The 25676-nt window shown below is 34.8% G+C and overlaps 1 protein-coding gene across 1 annotated transcript in view; it reads right to left on the bottom strand.

Annotated features, from left to right (window-relative positions):
* The window catches only part of PTPRZ1 (protein tyrosine phosphatase receptor type Z1), a 168277-nt gene that overhangs the window by 27396 nt on the left and 115205 nt on the right, over positions 1-25676 (bottom strand). The window contains exons 9-13 of the mRNA XM_061197991.1: positions 24797-24981; positions 23452-23578; positions 17134-17180; positions 9309-12882; positions 4304-4448 (exon numbers count right to left, since the gene is read on the bottom strand). Coding sequence (XP_061053974.1) covers positions 4304-4448; positions 9309-12882; positions 17134-17180; positions 23452-23578; positions 24797-24981 — 4078 coding nt within the window. The remainder of the gene's footprint in view (positions 1-4303; positions 4449-9308; positions 12883-17133; positions 17181-23451; positions 23579-24796; positions 24982-25676) is intronic.

Here is a 25676-nt window from a genome sequence, read left to right as displayed (position 1 = left end):
GATCACTGAATTAAAACCTCCTTGATTCCTCTAAAATATGGTTACACAAGCCGGTTGAAAGGGTTTCTATTTATTTTTCAATGAATCTTAAAGTTGTAAAATACCTTAAGGGACCTAGTGCAATATCACAGCTGATACAAGAGTCCCTTCCCTAGCATCTCTGACATATTAAAAAGACCCAGTTTGAATACCTTCAGTGACAAGGAGCTTACTTCTTTATGAACCATCTTTAGTTACTAGACATTTCTTGTACTAACTCAAAACTCATTCCCTTGTAAGTATCTCCAAATGGTATCCAAAGAGGAGACCCTCCTGTTCCAATGTTACGCCTCCTACTGTTGATATTTTTTTTGTATTGAGCCCCAAATCTATCTCCCTGTTACTTTGACGTATTGGCTCTAGTTCTGTGCCTTACAGATTTTTAGATTATAGTACCCCAAATCTTTTAATACCTAAACCCTACCTATCTGTGGTCCAAACCTTTTTTGACTTTTCTCCTTGAAGTTTATATCCAATAACACAAACACGTTGTAGATCATTGAACATGTCTTTTCCTGCTCTAACTCAGTATTTCTCCTCCCTGCTTTAAACATGGTTCTCCTTCTGACCAAAATGCCTCAGTCACTAATGTGCCATGCAAACACTTCCTTTTTAAAGACAACTCAGTGGTTTCTTCTCTGTGAAACAGCCTCTCATTTCCTAAGCAGACTCTTGCACTCCAGTTTCTGTTTCTACTGTACCCAACGCAAATCTCCATTCACACTCACCTTAAGACTGCTTTGAAAAGTATGCTTAATTAATCCAAGGATGACCTTCACTTCCTGGACATTATTCTCCATTATTTTATTTTAAATATTTTAATTAATTGGTGGTTATAGTATTTTGCAGTATATTTGTTTTGTGCTTTTATCCTCATTATGTTTTTTTTTTTTAAAGATGGGGCCATATCTTTTGATTTATGTAGACTCAATTTTTAATACAATGCCAGAAGTACAATAGGTATTAAGTGTTGAATGATTAGATGGATTTCCAGTAGTAAGTAAATTCCACCAACCATAATGTATTCAGCTGCATCCTAGACTCTCTTGCCTACCTGAGCCTCAAATGAGATTAACCTAAAATTTCAAAACATTTGGGAGGGAGAGGTGGAATACATAGCTAGAGAAAAATGAATGGATAGACGGATGGATGGATGGATAGAGGATGTGTCTGAGAGAATGGGAAGAAGGTAGCATCTCTTAGAATAGGAAAAGGTAAATTAAAACATATTAGTATAGTGGTTTAACATGTTGCTAATATTCACCGTAGTATCTGGGTATATACCAGCTCTATACTTTTCAGCTATGTAATCAAACATTTGTTGGTTTTAGAAAATAAGTGGTCTTGTAATGTTACTTGCATTAATAAGTAACAAAAGAATCTTATAAATCATACCAATAATCTTAAAAGTGGGAAAAATTAAAATTAAAATAGTACAGGATAAATTCTGGATGAAGATCATCTGTACATGGCTTAGGTACACTTTATAGTACAGTCTTACCTAGGAAGTGACATTCTACTTAAAAGGCAGCATGGTACTGGGAGGCCTCCATTCTGGGTTGGTAGCTACTAGTGACCCACAAATTTAAATTTAAGATCAAGAGAGAATTCATATTGCTTCTCTTCCCACTCTCCCCAGCCAGAACAAGTGTGTCTATGGAGAGTTCTGTTCTATATAGCTTTTGATGGAGTGCTGTTTTGTTGAATATAGCCTTGGTATTTTTCAGATTCTAACTATTAAAAAAGCTCTCCAAAATTTACCCTTTGTTGTCTTTAAAAAGAACTTTTTGAAAATATTCCTTATGGAAGTAATTTTGCGTTTTAAAAGTTATGATTTGGCTCACATAAATTATACCTTAAAACATCTGGCAAATAATTTCAAGGCATATTATTTAATGTATGACAAGATTCAATATCTATGGTCCATCTGTTCTGTATCAGCAGTGAATGTCTTCACGTCTATGTGCTAAGTGTTGATAACTATGTCTCCTGCTAATTATCACTCAGCCATGAGGAAAAAAGTGATGACTGTTTTAAACTTATAGACATAGGTCCTATCAATCAATGTTAATCTGATTATTTAATTTACACCTTTTCATCACAGTATTTAGAATTAAAAGCTAGAAATCTGTAATTATGATTCCATTTTTTTGGATCCTTATACAAATATAAAACAACATTCATCATGCTGTATTCATCACAGAGACCCTAAAGAAAGTCTGACTGCAATCTTAAAGATGATCTTTCCCCCCAAATGGTAAAAAGAGGAAAGTTGCATTCCTAGATGGGTAAGTGACTTGCCCAAGGCCATATAGCAAATGTCAGGAAGAACTGGGAAAGGGATCCAGATTTATCACCTCTGATTTGTTCTGTCTTCCTGCTACGACACGCTTCTTCTCAAGGTTTACACAAAACATGAGAGACCGAGTTAGATAAATTAGACAAAAGAGAGGATTTATTATACCACTTTGCGATTATTTTTTTCTCCTAAAGAATTAGGTCAGAAAAGTGTTTTAATATATAAATTGGAAAAACGTATAAGGACCATACACCTATTAGGACTCTTGTTGGTATGCCATTAGATTTTTAAACCTTTCTACAGGCTGTAGTTTCCACAAAGGTCGAAAATGTTTCCATATTGGATAGTGAAATCATATTGCTCACAAATGCAGCTACACTGGAATTTGAATAATTCACACAAACCTTGAAGAATGCACTAACATTGTCATTTTGTAATTCAGCAAATAATACCCCTGGTGTATTCGTGTTACTGATCTAAAAAGTTGTATTTGGAAGTGAATCAACTTCAAATGGTTGTGAGTTGGACAGATGTATGAAATTTGTAAATGGGTAAGTAAGAGTAACAAATCTTATCACGACATTTGATAGTTAGATATAAAATATATACATAAAACCCTAAGAGTGCTCATATTTTAAACTAACACTCTGTCCTCAAGTTACATAAGACCCTGCCTGGAATGCCCTTCTCCTTTAGCTCGTCTTTCTGAATCCTATCCAGCTCAAGCCTGACATTTTACATTTACCCTGCCCATTCTGGCTTATCAAGATCCCTTTTTCTCTGACCTCTCTTAGCATTAGAGATTTCAGCTGCCATGCATACACTTTTGTGTAATTTTTTATAAATTTTGCATGGAAAATTCTTTCTCCTCAATAAGCATAAATTTCTTGACAGTGGTGATTCTCATTCATTCACTCATTCCTTCTTTTACACTTTCCCATAGTAGTTCACAGAGTACTAGGCCCATGGGAAACAGTCAATAAACATACTAAATATTTTTGAATAAACTGAGAGAATATATTTTGGAATAACACAAAGAGTGGTGATATGAACTTACAGACAGAGGTTGCTAAAAAAAAAAAAGAAATTGATTATAAATCTTCTGAACAAAATTCTCTTTTAAAACAAAAGTATAAAGTACTAAGCTATAGCCTTTCTTAGTTTACAGATATGATTCCTTATATCATCATAAAGTCCTTGTTTTCCAACAGACACAGTTATAACAGTTATACTGATTTACATTGTGTCCCTAGTAAACTTATTACTTTGCAGTGTGTTCTGCTTGCTGTAGGATGGGAAGCTTACAGTGGGTACAATTTTCCTTGTCCTTTAAAGGTTTCAATAGATTATTGATAAGAATGAAGCTGTATCTCATCCTCAAGGCAAATTATAATGAATTTAAAAATCCCATCCATCTTACTATAGTCATTTACTTTATTTTCAAATTATATTTATATGTTAATGCTTAATTTTTATTTTTGTGTATGGGTTATCATTTTTTGTATTAGTATGCAATCGATATGTATCTTGTACAAAATCCGCTGCTATAAAAGTATATTTCACTATATCAAAAACTATGTTTTCTAAAATAATAACTTTTAAAGTTATAACAGCTGGAGCATTTAACTGAGAAGCTTAGATTTATATTAAATGCTATGATAATGTTTGAATGCTAATTAGATTAATATGAAAGTGCAACTGTCAAAATACTATATTAAATATTAACTGAAGCCAAAGTTCCTCCATTTTGCCTTTAATTGTTTGACAGAAGTATGAAGAACAGTCAAATCTTTTATTATTATGTCTTTGGATTCACGAATTCACCTTACTCATAGTTACCTGGATAAATTAATGGGAGCTCTCAAGTAAAGGGAATTTTGCATATGCTTTGAAAAGCATTCAGGTAAAACACAGGCAAAATCTGAGCTTTATGAAATGCATATCCAAAACAAACACTCAACTTACCTCCAGTAGATGAGAATACCCACAAGAACCACTAGACAGATAAAAGTCAGGGCTGACACGATCACAAGGGGTATAACTGCCTTCTTCTCGGATTCCAACCCCTCAGCTAGACCAATACGAGACTCATGGCTACTATTACTGGCCTCTGTAGTCGGAGAAAATTGAGAAAGTTGATATTTAAGCTTAAGGAAAAGCACAACATTTTTCAACCGAATAACTGCAGTCTTCATTGCTGTTTGCTTACCTTTAAAATTTCGACTCTATGAGACAACCAATGTCTATGATCATAAGCTAATTTAAGTAACACAAAGCTTAAAAAGTAAGGCAGGCTATCCAGTCGCAAAATAAGTGAGTCATGGGAATGAAATATACAGTATGGGGAATTCCGTCAATAACTATGTAATATCTTTGTATGGTGACAGATCGTAAGTAGACTTATTGTGGTGATCAATTTGAAATGTACAGAAATATCAAATCACTATGTTGTGTAACAGGGACTAACATAATGTTATAGATCAATTATACTTCAAAAACAAACTAATAAACTCACAAAAAAAGAGAAAAATAAAGTAAGTCAGCCTATCAGAGGTGAAGAACTATAATATCCCAACAAAGATTGGCACCTGGAAGAGGTGTCATGGCAAGAAGTATAATATTGCCTTGAAAAGCTTATTAAAAGGGAAATGAAAATATTAAAATAAGAAAACTATTCAGTTTTTAAATAAAATGATCAGGAAAAACAGTGCTACTTACTGAATCACCACATATAATCTTGATTTCCCAAAATTAATTGTAATGGAAATATTTTTAATCCCACAGTTAGGTAAATAATTAGGAGCAACTAATAATTTCATGAAGAGAGAATCTTAGGATAACCCTCCTTACATTAGGATAACCCTTCAATCCAGCAAACTATTTAACATTTAAACATAGGTTGCTTTTAAGATGTTATTTTGAATGTCCTTCTTACCAACTGTTTTTCTTTATCAAAAATGAAAATACTATTGCATGTAAATTGAAGGAATGCACAGATCTAAGAAATTCTTTTTAAATATGCAAGTGTAAATTATGAAAAAGTCTAAATTCTGTCCTTTGGTTAATTTTAAAAGATGGCAAATAACTATTTTTGTGACCAATCAGGTACATTATTATTCTAGCATTTTCAAAATCACTGCAACTGAAGCTTCAGAACTGCAGGGTGTCAGTGGCCAGTCACAATTCTTCCCTTTTACTTTGAGGTGTGTGCAGTGTGAAACCAAGATGATTGAACATTAGAACCATTCTACCAGGATGATACGCTGACACTGCTACAAAGTAACAGCCCTTATCCTGTCTACCTGTAGAACTTCTGGAATAACTAAGTTTAAGCTCCTCATCAGAGTCTACATTGCCTCCTACACATTTGGTACGTTTGGTGCTTTTATACCAAGTATCTTACTCTTAGTGATATGAGACAACAGCAATCTATTTAATTGAAAATATTATCAATTTAGTTGAAAATATTTGAGAATAAATTTGAGAGTCACAAATTCATAAATATAGCATTGAAATATATCTAACTGGAGAGAACTTAAGAGTTAAAATGATAGCTTCCTTCTGTAAGGAGAGATGATGCAGAAAGGGTCAAGAATTTAATCCACTCATATAGGAAATGCATCTACAAGTGACAACCTAATGTCCCAAGATGTTTGTTTTTATAACTATGGAAGGATTTGCTAGAAAAAAGCAGAATTCAAAGTTGTGACTAGAAATAATAAAGCTGTATAAAAAGTGGGAATATTATAAGTCAACTGATCCCTGAGCTGTAGTTAACGTTCTTGTGAGAGAAGGCTGAACTTTACCTTTTATTATGTTAATCATATGCTCTGGTCATTACATATTGTAGGGAGACTCATCTAGAAGCCTAAATAATCTGACGGTGAATGTACCAGTATTTTTTTAAGAAATTTAGGAGAGCATCTTGCTTTATACACAACTGTCTTTACATTGTTTCTATTGTAATTATTGTTACCTAAGTAGAAAGTTTGTGGTTAACAAAGGAAATAAGCCACTTAGCAAAGTCCCTGGTACCTAGAAATTACAAATGGAGGTTAGTATTATTGTCTATTTCAGTCATACTTGAAGTGTGTCCCCCAGAATAGTGGCATCGGCATCACCTGGAACTTGTTAGAAATGCACATTTTCGGCCCCTCTCCAACCATCCCAAATCTACTGAATCAGAAACTCTGTGGGTAAGACCCAGCAATCTGTGTTTTAACAAGTCCTCTGGGTGATTCCGATCCACATTAAAGTTTGAGAACCAATGATGTACATTAACTTACATACAAAGTGAGGTTATATAATTATACTGGTCTTCAATGACCACAAATATTCACTGCAGTATGTATATAGGTGTATGTGTATATATCTAGATACATACATATCTCATTTATATAGATGTATGTGCATACATATATATGAGATATGTCTGATCAAATATGTGATACATATATAACATATAAAATATATAACAAATTACCACATATATATCATACACTCTATATACATGCACTATACACACACATGCACACACACAGAGTCCTGTATATAGACTTTTCTCATAAGTTCTCTGGGATGTCTGATTTTAAAACAAACCTTTTAATTAGGGAGTTAGAATGATAAATCCATGGTAATTACATATAATGAAACTTAGATATTTTATATAAGATCAGATACCACATGAAAGTAGACAATCCACTGGCTGCTTTGTATATACTATAATGAGGAACAACTAGTTATACTGATTTTTATATTCATTAGTTGACACTAAATATCTTTTTGGATATGGCTCCGTAGTGTATATGAGTTACCTAAATGATAAGACAAAAATGTGCTAATAGACAATGAGAAAAAAAGAACTAAGATTAATATTTTAAAATTCACTTTGAGAATAAAACAGTAGAATTTTGGTATTACAAATTAAGCATTATATATATTTTATTGTTCTCAATCATGAAAACGTAGTCCCTAAGAGACAGACACCAATGACACATGTTTCCAGTCTCAGTTTTTTATTAACTCCCTATGTGACCTAGATCAAGCAATCTAGTATCTTTGGGACTCAGTTTATGCATTCATAAATTGCAGATACTAATATCTGCCTTATCTATATTGTTTTGACGATTGTAAATTATTCTACATTCTAGAAGTAGGTAATAAAATGATAAGTTTCAGAATTAGTCTATATGCATTTGATAAAGAGGCATATTCAATTATTGGATAAGACTACATATGATTTTTTTACAGATATGTTTTAAAAATAGGCAAGAATTTTCCCCTAATTCTGTATGATCTTATTTACTTCATTAATTATGTTACTTGCTGCTGTTAGATGTTATATTTGTATTGTTTTCTCCTCATCAGTGGGAGAACATACTCAAATTAAATAAATCTAATTAGTGCATTGAAGAGAAATTGCTAAGTTTTAGTCAATAATTTAAGGTTTGGCATTTTACAGTATATATAGTCTTTCCATAACAGCATAATCTAGCAAGAACATACAGATGATGTCACTACCTAAAAAGATAGAAAAATGGATGGATTCCTGATGTTTTATTTCTAAATAAATCTAATAAAAATTAAAAAAACACTAGAACTATATTTGAAGCCAGATAACAATTCATATACATGGCAACACTAATGAAATATGGTGATTCATGAATTCCTTACTCATTTTCACATAACAGAATGTAAGTGTTTAAACTGGAACGAAGTGTTAAACAGGTATCAAGTCAGAATGTAGAAAAACTTCTCTATCAAAGTGTACAAACTTTTAATTGCTGCTGCACTGAAGGAAAAGTAGATAACTAATTCAAGGGATGGAAATAACAAAGAGGAAAACTATACTAATGAGATTGTTGTCTATGTTCTGGATTTTAAATACCTACTTTCATGCAATAAGAGTGCGAGATTTACTTTAGCCTATCTTTTGACCTACTGTTGAGATTTAAATATTTTCATTGTTGATTTAAAAAATGCCTTAAAATGTAATAAAAGCAAATTATAAAACTCTTATGATCAATGCAATGAAATTATCTAGTATTTCATATTCTTAATGGTTTTGAATTCCCCCTTTTCTCCCCCATTGGCATCTAAAGCAAACATCTGTATTTTATATGCTGCAAGTAATCTGCTAGAAGAAACAGCTGGCTGATAAATTAATTTGCATAAAATACATGAACAAATGAAATGCATTTCTACAGAAAATGTTCTAGTGTTGTACATCTTGTCATACAATACCTATACATACTATGCATATTAATGGCCATTATTTAACTTCTTAGAAAGGTGTATAACAGCAAGCATAAAGTAGAATGTATTTTGTTAGTTCACACTGCCCTCTTTAGGCAACATTAAGGTAATCAAAGACAATTTTTAAAAATTAAAATCTTAAAAAAAAAATCTTACCATTAACTCTCAAAACTTAGCAATAGAACTTTTTTTAGAGCCCCCAAGCCAATGTGGACGTGCAATTATCTAATTCCTTTCCACTGGGTGGGTCAGAGAGAGGTGGTACATATATCGTATTATTGTCAGAGTTTATAATTCGTTTTATAATTCAACAGAATTAGTTGACAACTTATTTTAGAATATGAGTAAACATTAAAATTAAAATCATCTAAAACACACTCCAATCTATCATTTAAAAAGCAGTGTACTGAAAATGTATTATGCACACAATAATTGCTCTCACATGTAATAGGTATCTTGCAGAATACGAAAAAATTGACAATAAATAAAATCACCTTATCTATTTTGGAGAGTGTTAACTTAAGGATCAAAACACGTTGAGTATGCATTTGAAATAATGAATAAAATCATACTTTAAAAACTGTAAGTTGATTTGTGAATATCTTGATTTTAAAAAATGATGGCCATTTTACCAAATTTCTCTTCCCGTGATTTTTCTATTTTTTGAGGCAGAAGGCCACCACACCTCAATCTATCCCTTGGATCCATAACTAACCTGCCTCTGAAATGTTGAATACTTCTGAGTGCCTGCTAGTAACAGGTGGTGTTGAGGACTGTGGGGATCCAGGAGTTATTTCTGAGTCACCTGCTTCCAGGACCCCATCACCATCTTTTTCATTAATATCTGGAAAACTGAAATCTGTGGAAGTCTCGTTATCATTAAGGCTATCTGAGGTACCTTGCCCTGATCCACTCTCTTCATCACTTGTAGGAATTGCCCAAGCTTTAGATTCTGGGCTGAAAGGAAGCAGGGCATTACCAGTCTGAATGTCATTTTCCTGTTTTCCATCATTGCACTTTTGGGGTGGCACATGTGTTGGTGGTGATTTATCAGGACTTCTGTCCATATCAGTCTGACTGTCTGATATTACACCTGTGACTTTATTTCCTTCTTCAGAATTCTCAGACAGTGAGTATGAGACTGGGTTATTCTGATCCACAAGACTGTTTTCCTGGGTGTCTGAATCATTCATTACCTTTTCCTGTGATTCTCTATAGGAGGAGCACGACATACACTTATTTATGGCTAAGCCATCTCTCTCTCTGCCATCATAATCATCATCATCGTAATCATCAGTATCACCACCGTCACCACCACCCACTAAATCAGCATCAGATCTGGCACTTTGAGTCAGCTCAGAAGTTGTTCTAGAAGGAAACAGCAACTTGGTTGTGGTTACAGAACCATCTTTGTTGGGAGAAATAACTGAAATGGAAACATACACGTTTCCTAAAGGGACAGAATGATCAGCAGTTACAACTGTATCAGAAACAACTGTTGGGATACCAGCCAATACCTCATCAGACATAGAACCCTTGGCAGAGGTGAAGACTTCATCAGAGTAAACAAGCTTATTTATAAGCGTATCTGGTGGTGCATCAACTGATAAAACAGGAGTAGCAAATGCATGCCTTCCTTCTGGGGGGGCGGCCTGGTTAAGCTCCAAATTGGCAGTTTGGAATGAGTCATCATTACTGTACAATGAAGGTACCGCTTGCTGGGAACTTTCGCTTTTAAGCAAAACTGGTTCAAAATATTTCTCACTTGCGTAAGAAATGGTTAAACCTTGAAGTGAAGCAGCGTGCATATTAGAAGTAGGCGATACATCAGAGACTGGTACAGATGTAGCGTGCAGCATGTTTTCCCTTGAAGTGGAATTTGATGCCATGAGATGCAATATTGTAGAACTAATGTGATCAACCTTGGGGGTTTCAACCAATATTGGATCACTAGGCACAGCTGGAAGAGCAGTTTTAAGCAACGTGTCAACATCAGAAGCCTGAAAGGAAGGTTGCAGCAATACTTCAGTATTAAAAGAAGCTGAGGGTTCATGAAATAAGAGCTGAGTTGAAGGAGATAACATTTCACTAGAAACAGGGTCAGAGGATGCTGGCTCTGAGTTTGCACTAAGCACAGGTTTAAGCGAAGTATCACCAAATGCTTGAGATACAGCAAGTGAAGACTGAACTGGAAAGTTATTTTCTGGAACTTGACTAATCTCATGATCAAAAACCTTAGTAGCAGTAAAAGCAAGAAGCCCTGGGAGGATGCCCTTTGTGCTAGAAGTGCAAACAGGGGATTCTTGTAAAGATGCGTTCAATTTATTTACATTATCATACAGGTCGGGCATGACTGTGCTTTCAGAAGGGTAAATCAGCTCACTGAAAGAAGAAATGTGTGGTTCCGTCTCATTTCCATTTATTATGTCACTTTTAGAAAGCAGCTTGTTATCATCCCCAAACATAGATGCTGGATATGTAAATTCAGCTACAGAAACAGGTGAAGACACGTTAAGGGCTGTCAGACCATCTGTGTCAGTTAAAAGAAATTCACTATCAGAGGAGGCTCCAGACCACTCCCCATCACCAGAGAGGCCATGAGTAGGCTGCAGCAACGGTGCGCTTGGAGTTACTAAGGGAGACTCAGGCATCGGTACGTGGTTAGGGCTGCTAAGTAAGGAACCCTGAACAGACTCATGCACAGGTACTGCAGAACTGTAAGAAACACTGAAGAGGTATTGGGAGCCCTCATCATTAGTTAAGGCATAAGAAGGTTCAGGCCCTGAAGAACGTGCATGCAGCATGACATCACTGCTGGACGGTTCAGCTTGAGAAAACATAAGCGTTTTATAAAGCACACCAGGTTCACTACCACCGAATTCCAAGGTCTCTGAGGCAGCATGAGTAGTGGTCTGATGTGACACCACATCAGAATATGGAGCAAGGCTGGGCTCTAATAGCAAATCACCCCCAGCCACTGGCAGAGAAGCATGCAGGGACACCTTATCACTCTCAAGAGCTGAAGTAACTTGTGGAAGGATTTGAGAAGCATGGTGAAACAATTCACTACCGAAGGAAGCAGAGGAAAATGGAAGCAAAGGCGCATCATCATAGGAAGACAGGATGGATTCAAATGACACACCGACACTGGGAAATACAGGCGTAGCATGCAAGGCCGAATCACTACTTGAAGCAGCAGGGGTAGTGTTGAGGATCTGATTGTCAAGCAACAAAGGGGTGACTAGAGGAAAGACTTCACTACTGTAGGAAGGTTGGAGAGGTGTCTCACCATTGTATACTGGTTGAGTTGTCTGCGGGTGTACCAGGTTGACGGTGGGGACCGAATCATGTTGTCCAGAGGATGGAGTAAAAGCATGAGGTGTTACCTCAGTTGGGAAGTACACAAAGGTAGAATAATGTGGCATTTCCACATCTGTGACCAAGGGACCCTGTGACACCAGTGGGCCTGGAGGAGAGGACTCAGTTGTCTTCTCAGATTCATCAGTATCCACCTTGGTGTAATTAGTCTGGAGAAAGCTCTCTCTACCTGATCCAGCATCGGGCAGTGTTGTCACATCTGTAGTACTAGGAAACCACACATTTCCGTCAATGGAAGGATTCTTTAGAGATTCTTCCGAACCTGAGGAGGCTGAATCTTCTGAAGCATTTCTCATAGATTCTGGTATAAGGACATCGTATGTGACTGCCTCTGGGATTTCTGAAGAAAACACATAGCCATGGGATATGCTCTCAGAAACGAATGGCACAGCGGAAGTTGCAGGACTGGAGCCTGAAGAATCATCGGCTTCCGTACTGAGCTTGAAATTGGTCAAAAAACTCTCTTCCCCACTGATATCAGTAGATACCTCTTGAGATTCTGTTACAGAAACTGTATTTGAATATTCCACAGTCCCAGACAAGTTCATCTGTGGAAATCTGAGAACAGTTTTAGAGCCATCACTTAAAGAGGCTGAAGTGCCTGCCAGAGTGAGAGATGGTAGCTGGGTCGCAGCCTGTGAAATCAAAGGAACATCTTTTTCTGGGTCTAATTCAGTGACTGGTTGGGAAGTGGAATCTAAGGATGTGTTGGGAATATCACCCTTTCCAGAGAATTCGCTTCCTCTTGCTGGGGACCGGTTAGTCTTGGCCTCATTGTATTTCGTCGCTACTTGGTTGTAGTTTGTTGTGGTAGGAATCTGGGGTTCCTTTCTCCTGATTTGGTTTGTGGTACCATCTCTACCAGGATTCACAACAGTGTCTTCTTCAGTGTTCTTTCCCACTTCTTCCTCCTTTGAAAAACAAATGAGATTTAATGCGACATAAGGAGATAAGAGAAAAATGAAATCTTAATAATATCTTATACTGCATTATGCTGTGAATTTTCACTTGTGGGATTTTGGGAACTTCTCATAAAGCACCACCCTGTAGAAGCCATGACTCTATCCTATAACCATTATTATCCACCCTTGAGGGAGAGTAACTAAACTTAATGAAAACATCTTATTTATGGCTACTTTATTTTATTTGATGAAAGGAAGTAAATTAATAAATACTACAACTTTGAAAAGAAGACACATTGTAGTGGTATTTACTTACTGAGAGTGTTATTTAACACAGTATTTATTTTCTTGTGTTTATATTTCTCTGTTCAGTTCATCTGGCAACAAGCTAAATAGCAATTAGCTTCTTGTATTGTGAAATGGCAATGAAACAACTTATTTCAAAGACAAAAGTAGCTGTATATTCAGAATATTTCATTGTATATATTAAGGATAAATCACAATTTTTAAGCCATCATAAGAGGAAGGTTTAGGACTGGAAGAGGTTTTTGGTTTTGTTTATTATTTTGTTTTAAATACTTTTCCCTGAGAATTTCATCTTAGACAGAGGCAGACATTTTAAAGACAACTTGTCAAAATATGGTTCTAGTACTGGTCATTAAATTTCATGTTTCCTTTAGAAACACTATTCAGGTGACCCAGTCTTTCATGAACACTTAATCACTATAATGGCCCAGGAGTTATCTGGCTAGAGGTCAACCAAAACCCATGCTTTCTTTTTTTTTAAACTGTGCATTTTATAAAACATCTAATCATATGTTTAGAAAACTAAATTGCCAAACGTATCAAGATATGACATTTTTTGTCCACATGGGACATGATTTTGTAAGTTTGTTAGCACTGCCATCTATTAGACCTCTTAAGGCCATGTGCCTTAAAAAAAGAAAAAAGCTACCGAGTACAAATTAGTCAGTGAGAACGTGACCAATATCAGTAGAAAGAATCTGAACCTTTAACCACGTGTGCTCATGAGCTTTTGTCTCATACACGCGGAAAGCGGCACTGTATGAAACACAAGCTTTCAAGCTTAATGTCTGCATCATTATCCAGGGCTTAATTATTTAGTTGGTTTTAAGTATTTTTTTTTATTTTAAGGCACATGTGACAACCCTGAGAAGTGAGTCATTAAAAATGGATATTCTCTTAGATTCCCCAGATACATTTCCTCACTAGTGGTATTTCTTGATAAAATTTTGCATTCTGTTTGATGCCTTGTTCACAAGGACAACCAGGGGATTTTACCAAATAATTTCCTGAATAAATATTCCCCTAATCTTCAAGCCCAAAAACTTCATGTAAAAGGAAATAAGAATAGTTTGCCTTGACTCTCTCTTGGTGAAAGATACTCTTCTTTCCTTAGAAGTTCTCACAAACATTTGTTTTATAATCTGATCCAGAGTTTCTCTGAGGATCAATGTTAAACTTAGCAATATGGAGTTTCTGAACTCTTCCTCATTTTTGCAAATCTGGATATTTACCTAGTTTTCTGGTATCACTCCACACTCTTACCCTTTATCAAGACATTCAAACTTTTTTTCTGCTCTATTCAAATCTCCATTTCCTTCTCTCCTCATTCTCAGCAGATGGCTTTCCTGGTTATAGAGAAGGTAGAAGCCACTAGACAAAAACACACCTCTTCCTAATGTTAAAACATCAAAAACCGGGACCAACAAAATCCACCCCTGCCCCTCTCATCCTGTTGTAACTGAAGAGATGTTCCCCTTCCTTTCTATTTCCTACATTTGTGTTCTAATCCATTCTCTATCATCTTCTCGGGAACTGAATACAACTATTTCCCTCTATTTTGTATTTTAAATTTTTTGCTTTCTTGAATGGATCATTCTCATCAGCTTAAACTCAGATCTCTATTTAAAAGGAACATAAAGAAAAATCTCTAATTCAACGTCTAGTATTCATTTTACCTCTCCCCTTCTCTTCACAGTAAAGTTCCCAAAACACGTCATCTATCTTCTCTATATGATCTGACAATTTCTATCAAATCCCACAATAACATTGTTTCTCTTCCTCTTTTCTTAGATTCCCACACAAACCTCCTTTATCATCCTCCTATCACAAGTTATGTAGATGTCTATAAAACTGTTCTTAAAACATAATGCCACTCACCTTTTCTTCTATTCAATCTTTTGGAAAAAAAACTATACACACATTAAACACACATATCCCTTTCATTGCTTTCTTTTCTAGCAGATTTTAGACTGTGAGGTTCAGATACCTCTTAGAATCTGATGAAAGTAATGGACCTTTCATTAATCCCACCCAACTAAGTCTTGTACATCTCTATGAGGTCATATTATCTCATGTCAACATTTCAAGAAGAATATATGATTCATGTTCTATGATTACTTTATACATATCTGAAACCACAAATATTTTAATGGACACTGTTTCCTATAACTTCTTATGGAGTTATTGTGAATCTCTCTTTCACTATGGTTTTGATCTGGATCACACCTGTTATCCTTCACAACTTCTATTAAAATTTTTTTCTTGTAAAGCCTTGATTGTGCTGGAGATACTTTGTCTTTCAAAGTCATGCATTCCTATTGGAAGAGAATTTGAGGAACATCTCCCAAACTATTCATTTCCATATTCAAGCTTAGAACCATCACCGATACATTCCAGATGTTTGCCAACCTCTATCATTCATTCCTGCATGAATCGATGAAAGTGAATCGTGTTATGAACTGTGTTTGTGTCCCCCCTAAATTCACATGTTGAAACCCTACACCCCAAAAGTGATGGTCTTAGAGGTGGGGCCTTTGGGAGGTCATTAGTATTAGATGAGGTCATAAGGTGGAACCCTCATGAATGGGATTAGTGCCCTTATATTAAGAGTCATGAAAGATTGCTTCTTCTGCTCTGTTCTCCACCATGTGAAGACACAACAAGAAGTCTGTAGTCAACAATCCAGAAGGGGCTCTCATCAGAACCCAGCAGTGCTGGTGCCCTGATCTCAGACTCCCAGGTTCCAGAACTGTGAGAAATAAATGTTTGCTGTTTATAAGCCACTTAGTTCATGGTATTTTGTTATAGCAGCCCAAACTGACTAAGACACAAACCAATGATTTGTAAAGATCATTTCTTTTTCTTGCCTTTGACTTGATTCTGGTAATCATTTCTAGGTATATTCATATCCACATGCATGTGCACACGTGCGTGCATGCAAACACACACAGACACACAGAGGTATCCTTAGCTGAGTTCTGTGAACTCTTGATGAAATGCGGACTGGTCATTTTGGTAAAATAGTCCTTTGTAAGACAGAACTGCCATAAGATAAATAAATTATTGAGGTAATTATATCTGTGAAAACACAACTTAGTTGCTATTTATTATGAGACAGTAGAATTAGTTTTCACAAGTTACCAGCTCATACACACATATGTACTTATGGACAAATTCATACTATCATTAACAATAGAACCTGGCTTTAACATATAGTCTCAGTTATAATGAATAGCACATTTGGGCTTAGGATGAAACATTGAATATAAGCACAAACAGTCATTTTCTCTCTATTTCAAAAATTAAGACAATGTTAAAATTTATAAATATCCTTAGATGCCCATTTACTTAAAGGACCTTGTGTTAACAACAGACATTTATAATATAAGTAGTCCAAACAAAATTTATAAATATCCTTAAGTGCCCATTTACTTCAAGGACCTTGTGCTAACAATAGACATTTATAATATAAGTAGTCCAAACAAAAATAATCAAATTAAATGGGCAAAAGAATATATACAATTTATACTTTGACTCATATTTATTATCAATCTGTCAATCATTGGTTAAGTTAGTTAAAAATAAGCTGTACCAATATTAAGGATTGCTTAAATATTATTTTAGTCTTTTAGAAACATTTGAACATGAAAAAATTCCAATTTGTGGCTATAGTTCATAGCTATCATTATTTTTAAAGTTCACTGTTTTTCTAATTATCAACAAACCTTTTCTATCTCTTTTTAAAAATTATACCAATTAAAGTGTCTTCCAACTTCTTCATAAAAAAATCATGTATATTAATTACATGTCTATCTACAAAGCTCAGCAACTAATCCCACAAACAATGAATAATGCAACATGAACTTTTTATTAATGCAACATCTGAAACCTAACCGGTAATTCAAACCAGACTTCTTAATTTTAAAGCACTTGAATAAAAAGTAGCTATGATACCTTAATTATTTCTTCAGTTCCAATTAATTCAGGAAAGAGGTCAAGTTCTACAAAATTAAAAACAAAATTATTAACATTTTCATTCAACTATTTCAGCCTTATGGGTCAACCGTTGGATGGAAAGAGGGAAAAGGGAAAAAAAAGACTGTTAGTTTGGAAAATACAGAATTGTCCAAAATAAAAATTTCGAATTTCAGTTTTCAAGACTACTGAATGTTACATAACACAATACTACATAAACATACAGGAAACTGCACTCAAAACCTTCATCTCTATCCTCCACTCCAACTCCCTTCCCTATTCTCACCCTAACTGTGATTGAAGCTAAGAAGGGAGAAGGGGACAGTGAGGCTGATATTACTGGGTGTAAAGAAACCCAAGTAATTTTTCATCAGTGTAGACTTACTTTCTTTCTTAGCATGGCTGATAAAAGCATAGTTGGGAAAATGCCAGGGGAGAATTGATGGATTTATTTTCTTATTCAACTACTTATTCCTCAAGGTCCACCTCTGACTGAAGATCAAGTAGGTCTTTTTTATTCTTCAGATATGGGCTCATACGTATTTGTACACAGGGTACTGCACCAGGTAAAAGGAAGAATGTTTTCCAGCAGGTCCAGCCTGGATTGGCAGCAGGAAGGACTGACCGGGGTTAGCCCCACACTTTCTTCCCAGGGATACTCAACTAATGCCATCTATGCGAGGAATATAATGACCAGGATCATTTAAGTCTGATTTTCCCAACTGGCTAGAATCAGCGTATTTCTAGTCCTTGGCTATCTCAATCCTAAAACAAGACCTGTCAGTAAATGTTAGGAAAGATAAGGAGCTGGTTCCCTCTCTCCAACAAGGAATGTAGCCCCACTGCCAAATTACTGAGGAGCTCGAGGACCACTTTTCCTCACTCTTCATCCAAGCTGCATCAGGAAGATGGGAGACAGGGTAACTGTGAGGGCTTGAGCATTATTACAAAGATGCCCTTCTTATGCCTATTATTTTAGAGAATCTCATTCCATCTCCAAAGTTTATGCTCTTCACTATCCTAAAGCTGCTTATATTCTATTTTTTATGCCTCTATAGATCCTCAAAGGAAATGCATAGTCTATAGAATTTTCAAAGGCATAACTGAACTAACATTAAATATTTATCAAATCCAGGCCTGTTTTACAATATAGACTTTCTTGAGTTTATTTTTATGATAAAATTTCTAGGTATTAAGAAACATAAAACTATAAAATATAGTTATGTGCCTGAATTCTATTTAGACGAGAACTCAAGTAAAACATAGAAGTAAGCCCAGGCCCCATGAAGATTTAGATAAAATTAATACTCTTGACTATTTAATTATTTTAAAGTTACTTACCCCGAATAATTTTCGATGCTATAAAAATGAAAATATTCATGGGAAACAATCATAGTCTTAAATCTTAACTCTCAATTATTTTTTTTTTCTTGTTAAAAGAAGGAATTTGAAAACTTTCATTTGGATCATTAGTGTTCTCCTTTTTCTATTTTTGTCTCTGTGAAACCCTTTCCCACCCTGTTTTTCATGCTCTTTATTCTTTATATTTTTAAATTAAAGTGATTTCAATAGTCTGAAACTGTGTCTCTATAACCTCCAAGGAAACCAATATATGTGAATTTTAAAATGGGTTGCAACTAAACTGTGAGAGAGAAATAAAAACAACCTTTACTATGATTTTCTAAAAACTACAATTAGAGAAGTTCATGCATGTAAAAATCTCCCATTTCAGCATGTGAACAATACATAATTTTATTGAAAATGTTTTTATATGGAGTCACTCCTTTTCATGTACTTTTAAATTCTTTAACATCAATAAGGGCAAATCATAATCAAATGCTTGTTAAGTGATATATATATTATACAGTAGATTTTTCTCTGTTAAGAGGCTACCGAAAAACATCTCAGTGAGAGCCCATTCTCTTCAACGTTCTTACAGAAGTGTTTTTAAAAACTGGTCTAACTTCACCTAACTTTATACTTTTAATGAGCAAAGGTAATTCTCTTATTTATTGTCAGGGTTGGGGTGGGGTGTATATAATTATTACATTGAGGACTGATTTTCTTTTCTTTCAGTACTCTCCGTGTGTATTGCATTTGATTAATTTTTATCGTTTGACCAGAGCATAACTTAACTGTATAGATTATGTTTCCTATTAAGTTAAACTACATAATTCTACTCAATCATATCCTCTAACGAGTATCAGGATCAGTGAGTTCTACTATAACTGTCTTTGCTGTTTACTGCAATAAGAAGCAAGAAGTTTCCTTTGGGCCTCTTCAGGCCCTAGGGGCAGAACCTATGGATCCAAGCAGCCCTTTGATCCTTCTTTATTTCATGGCACACTCATGGTGAATACCCCAAGTATGGGTGCCTTCGTGTTGGTACGTAAAAACCCACTTTGAAGGAGCTTCATTTTGGTTTCCTACTAGACTCAGATCATTTGAATTGACCGAAATTCTGGGGTTGCCCAGGAACACGTTAATAGCCCTGCCCAAAATAATCTAGAAGTCTTTTGCTGAGGCTCTTCAGAACAATTTTGAAATAAAATAATTTTGAAAGGTTGTTTCTATCTCCCTGGAGAATCCGAGCCATACTCCTGGGTCTGAGAGCTCATAGCACTCCAGGTCTAGCGCTGCTGATTGGCACAAGGTCTCAGAATGGGTACACTCTGGCCTGCTGTTTTCTTGCAAATAATAACTAATGTTTTAGTGGACACTGGTCTGACTCAGGCACATATATTAAACAGTTCAAAAATTATACTGGTTTACAGAATCTTCTCACTTCATCAAAAGAGACTCCATGAAGGATACAAAAAGTCCAATAGTGAAGATTGTCAATATATTTTTTTGACTGAACACTTAAAATTCACACTTATGTGATAATAGAACAAAACCTATTGGTTCGTTCTGGTTTTTTTCTGAGGCACATGCAATGTTAGATTTTCTAAAAGAGCATGTTAGTCACACATTAACATTCCATAACACACAAAAGCAACGCTGATGTAGGTTGGCAAGCAAGGCTTATTTAATTGTTTGAAGGTTTTAAGCCAAGTTTCACAGTGCAAAAAGGCAAAATCAATGTAAACTGCAATCTCTTTAAAGTGTGATTTTTAAATATCATTATATAATAACTCCTGTAGTATAGTATGGTACAGGCTGAATAAGGACAATATATAGTGATTTAACAAAGACAATTGTTATACAAATGAAAAGCACACAGAACAGGAAAATGTGTTGATCTAATTCACCATGCATTTAAATTTAACACATATAATTATCAAGGCCCTAAAACATGTACTTAAATAATGTCCTCTATAACTATATCATAATTAGATCTACATTATAGAAACGAGCATAATTATTTTAGTTACAACCAAAAAAAAACAAAAATTTCTAAAAAAGTTTTTAAAAAGAATATCCATTTTGTTTAACCTTAAAAAGGTTTCCTCGACAAATTTAAATTGTTTCTGACCATGAGTTTATGCATTTATCTTAAAATAGCGATTTATAATAAATTTAATGGACACTAATTTATGGTGATACTGTTGTACACAACAACAAATGTAATTAAAATGCACAAGTGATAAATTAATCAAATTAGCCAAAGTTAAATGCACAATTTGGAAGATTGAGTTTTCCTTCACAGATATTGATTAGAATATTTAAAATCTGTGACTGAAGGAATGAGGGCAATTATAAGTGATCTCCTTCATTCCTTTTAAACAAAAGCAACAAACAGTACAGTATTTAGGAAACAGCTTATCCAAAATAATAGAATAATTCAATAGGGTACATTACAATGTTACTAAGGTAATGAAACAACATGATTAACAGGATGAAATGGTACTAATAAAAACCATGAAATAAGCAGCAAACTCAAAAGCCACTTAACATCTATATTAGCCACATAAAACATAAAATTTACAAATCTTGTAGGTACTATCACACTAAACCACAGGATAGTACTGCTGTCAAGACTTTTACTGTGATATATTTACCATAGAAACAATCTTTAAGGTAATGTAATTTCAATAATGAACTGAAAATATATGGGCTGAAATGCCATTGTAGTCTTCACAATCAGAAAGAATGAGTTCTAAGAAAGAACTAATATTTTCTTTATAAAAATAGGAAGAGCCCAAACTTTGGGTAAATTGGTTTTTGACAAAGGACTTTTTGGTAGAAATAACTAAGGAATAAACTAAGTTTTTAACCCTTGGCTTTTAAGAGTAATATCATAGTAAAATATCAAATCAAATACCATCTTTTACCAAAACATGTACAAAATGCTCTAAGGGACTGGGATATCCATGGAGATTAAATGATGTGTCCAAGCTAGCACCTCATTAGTTCAATGGTGTCCCGATCCTTTGAACAAATAGAAATTAAGTTATAATATGTATTATTTTGTACAAATGGGGTAAGTGCTACAAATGATACAAGTACGTTATACTTTGTGCCAGTATAGATTCAGTCTAAAAGGATCACTCAGTAATCACTTCTGTGGAAAATAGACATTTGATCTGTTTTTCCATATGCAATAAGCTTCTCTCTCAAAAATTAAAAACAAAATAATTCAGAAAGTCTAAACTTTTAGCATAGTGGCTAGAGTAAGAAAGTGTACAACATAAATAGCCAAAATTATTTTTTGTAAACTCCTGGGAAATTGTTTTATGTTCAGAAATTAAAGTGGTATAATCAAACCAAGATAGTAAAGTTAAGTGAATGTATTCAATATAATTCATATCCTAAAATACACAATAGTATTAGAGGAGATTTTTATATACCACATTTAAACAATTCACATATGATATTGGCCAACATGGTCAATGGTGCACTGCTACAGATGTCATTTTGGGCGTGGATCAATATGGGGAACTTTGGTGAAGGATGACATTCAATGGAGGGGCATGATATGGTACAGTGAAACCACGGTCAGTTAATTTGATACTCACCTTTCAATAAGACTTAGAGCTCACATTCCATTTAAAAATAACCTGATTTTGAAAAATAATGCTAAATAAAAGCAATAGGAAAGATGGTTATACCCAGGACATGAGGCAGATCATAAGAAATATTATTAAATAATGATTTTGCCATCATGAAAGTAGTAATATTCATTAGCCATCAATGCTCTAACTTGGGAAATATCTTGGCAAGTTTTGTAGCCTGTGGTTTGGAAGGATCCATAATCTAACATCTAATGCTCTGACATATATTCTTTAAAAGTTCAACTAATGAGAACAACTATGATGAGGTAATCAATGAATGAGCTTGTAATAGATTAAAGCCCTGCTATGGCATATAGACCACAAAGGCAAATCAACAGACATCAGTTATCCTTCCATATGTAAAAGTGAAATATGCTACAATTAATATCACTTGTAACCATCGCCATTAAAAACTTGTGAAAATTTCAGTGAGTAGCCTCATGATAGGGATGACCAAAGAATATTTACATTTATGTATGTATGTATGTTTGCATATATTTATGAACATGCATGTGCATGATGTGTATGTGTATATATATATATGCATACACATATATGTACATATATAATTCCATTCTATCACTTTAAAAATGCTTATACTAACAAAAGGAAGGCTTTAATTTAGTTATGTAAATTTGTAAATTGTCAAATTATGATGGTCAGCACTTCATTCAATTATTGCATATGCCTTGAGATCAAAGATTTTCCTGTAATACTTAGAGAAGATGCATGCAAATGAAATACAATTAGAAACAACTTTTTTGTTTGCTTTTATGGAATAATACTGGCAAATCTAAGAGGAAAGCTCCCCCTCCCCCACCAAATTATAAAAAGTGGATTAAAATATCTAAGATAAACTTTTGAGATGCTTTGTATAGATATTTCAAAGTACCTCACATGATCGTTGAATCACGTATATACTTACTACAAAATGCTTTGGGGGCTGAAAGAGGAAATAAACACAAATGAAACCAACTCTTTATTTTCCAAAATCAAAGTCTTTATATTTACTTAGCTATTTTCATTTGGTGGCCAGTACAGACATTACCATAGGTTTTGTTGTTCTTATTTTACAAATAGAAAACTTCAATATTAAGAATAAATTTACTTATTGTGCTGCACCATATCTGCTGAATGAAAAATGAGTTCCATGCTTTACAAAATTACCTAATGATCCAGACTAAAAAGGAAATCATTTTGCCTTTTGGCCAAAAGAATATAAAGTCAGAGAGAAAGCACCAATGCATTCAGAAATTAAACTAGCCTCGTTTATTTAGATAAGGCATATCAGGGGGTCACTTACCAGGGTCATCGGAAGGCATGTCCACAATCAGCTGGTCGCTGTATTTTCCATATAAGCCATTAGTGCATATGGCTACTATTTGAAGAACATAACTCATATTGGGTAGTAAATTATTAAGAATAGCACCCTAAAAGAAAGGTGGCAGTAATTATACAAATGTATTATTCCCATAGGAGTACTAACATACTAGACATCGGTCTTTAGAAAAGATTTTCTCATTTGTCAATAGAAAAATTTATATTTTATTAACCTGAGAAAAAATTCTATGCAATGCTGTTAAGTTGAACTTGTGATATTTGTGAATTAGGGAGATACTGGAAAACTACACTTTTTTTTTCTTTTTACAAATCAGATCTAGTATTAGAAAATTTCGTATTTTAAATATTTATTTAAAATTTCTATGTAAATAGAATTATTATCTTCTTCACATCATTATGAAGTGAAAAATAGTATATTCTCATAAATTCCACAACTTTCTCAACTCATAGTGTCTTTGTTCTAGACATCTGAATTAAAAAGTTGTTACAAATCTCATTATTTTGTTTATATGATATTCAACACCAGCTTTTGTTTAAATGCAGCTTCCTAGGGCTTGAGTGACTCCCCAGTGAGTGTCTGTATTCAGAGTTCAATGTCTTGGACCTATACTGGGGGCTTTCTTGAGGGGTTTTCTCAGCTATACCCCAACACCTCCCTACCAGGGCAAAGTTTAATACTGAGATGTTCAGGTCACAGAAGGAATCTGTACTTTATTTTCTTTAATTCTTGTGCATGGGTGGGGAGCAAGAGGACATGGATCCTTTCCTAAGGATTACCTGCCTCATGTCCCAGAAGTTCTATCTCAATTGACTTCACATCTGTTACTTGGAAATTTGATGCAAAGAAAAGGACTTTCAAGACCCCTACTCTATTCCCTACTCTATTTCCCTTGTGCTGATTCAGTATGATGGGGAAACAACATACGACGGTATCAGAGCACTGACATTCCAGGCCCAATTCTTTCCCCAACGGTGAGAGCATAAAGTATTTAACTGTTCTTTGAGTCCTTTTCTTTGTAAAGAGAGGCTGCACTAGATGATCTCCAGTTCTAAGTCTTCCATAAGTGTCTACTCTACAATGTTGCTGTTGGCAAAGTTGTGGTCTCCATGTAATTCAAAACAGTAAGAACCTAGTGTCAACCACTGTAAGTTCTGACATAGTTAAATAGAGCTTCTGTGTCCCCTTCACCCCAGTAGAGAGCTTCATACAAAGTCTAAAGTCATGAAAGGCAACAATATACAATCATTTTAAGTTCTTACCCTAAAAATTAAACTACAATACACGAAACAATTGATCTTATAGTTACCAAGTCTTGATAGCCATCCGTCAAAAACTCATGCTTGGTTTGGTCTTCTCCCTCTAACTGCTGATACAGAACTGCGAACTTCTCAATCATGGTATCATAAACTACTCGAGGTCTCTCCCACGTAACAAGAAGGCTGGTATAATTCTCTGGGTCAGCTTGAACATTTTCTGGTTCTGAACTACAAACTTCAGAGAAAAAAAAGTACAGTCATAGATACAACTGTCACCCTCTAGGATGTCAACAAGTGAAACATATTCTATGAACATTTTTGTTGTATTTTAATAAAGGGTAAAAAGTTACACTTTCCCACTGTGGCACTTTTGTTCATGCCATTTCCTGTATCTGAGATACTTCTTCCTTCCCTCTGTGAATGAAAAATATTGCCTGCCGTATCAGTAAACAAAGGATGTTGCAGCCGTCAAGCCATCACATTACAGCTGCCCCAACAGTGCACCCTGAGGAAACTCAGGATGATAATGTACAGGAAACTGACCCCAGATAGCTGAGGTGCATATCAAAGGAATGATTTCAGTGAGCCCAGACTCGTGCATCTTCCGATACATAGAAAAATGCTAAATTCCTTAACTTGAGATATCTGGTTTTCTTTAATTAACGGTAGGTAATCTTTTGATGTTCTGACTACCTGGTCTTTGTTGCAAAAACTCCTGTATATCCTGGCTCCCCCTTTGCCTCTTCAGAGCAGTCCCTCAGAGTGATCTGAGAGTCCTGTCTCCTGGGCTTGAAGTGCTTAGAATGTCTGCCGAATAAAACATAACGCTCAACTTTTAGGCTGTGCATTTATTTTCAGTCGACACCTCCTCTCTCTATCTGTTGACGTCTGATCTTCCCACTCAGGAAATGTCTTGATCAAGCGCAACCT

This window comes from Eubalaena glacialis, chromosome 8 (assembly GCF_028564815.1).
Source record: "Eubalaena glacialis isolate mEubGla1 chromosome 8, mEubGla1.1.hap2.+ XY, whole genome shotgun sequence".
Classification (NCBI taxonomy): Eukaryota; Metazoa; Chordata; class Mammalia; order Artiodactyla; family Balaenidae; genus Eubalaena; species Eubalaena glacialis.
This window is presented reverse-complemented; position numbering and strand designations above follow the sequence as displayed.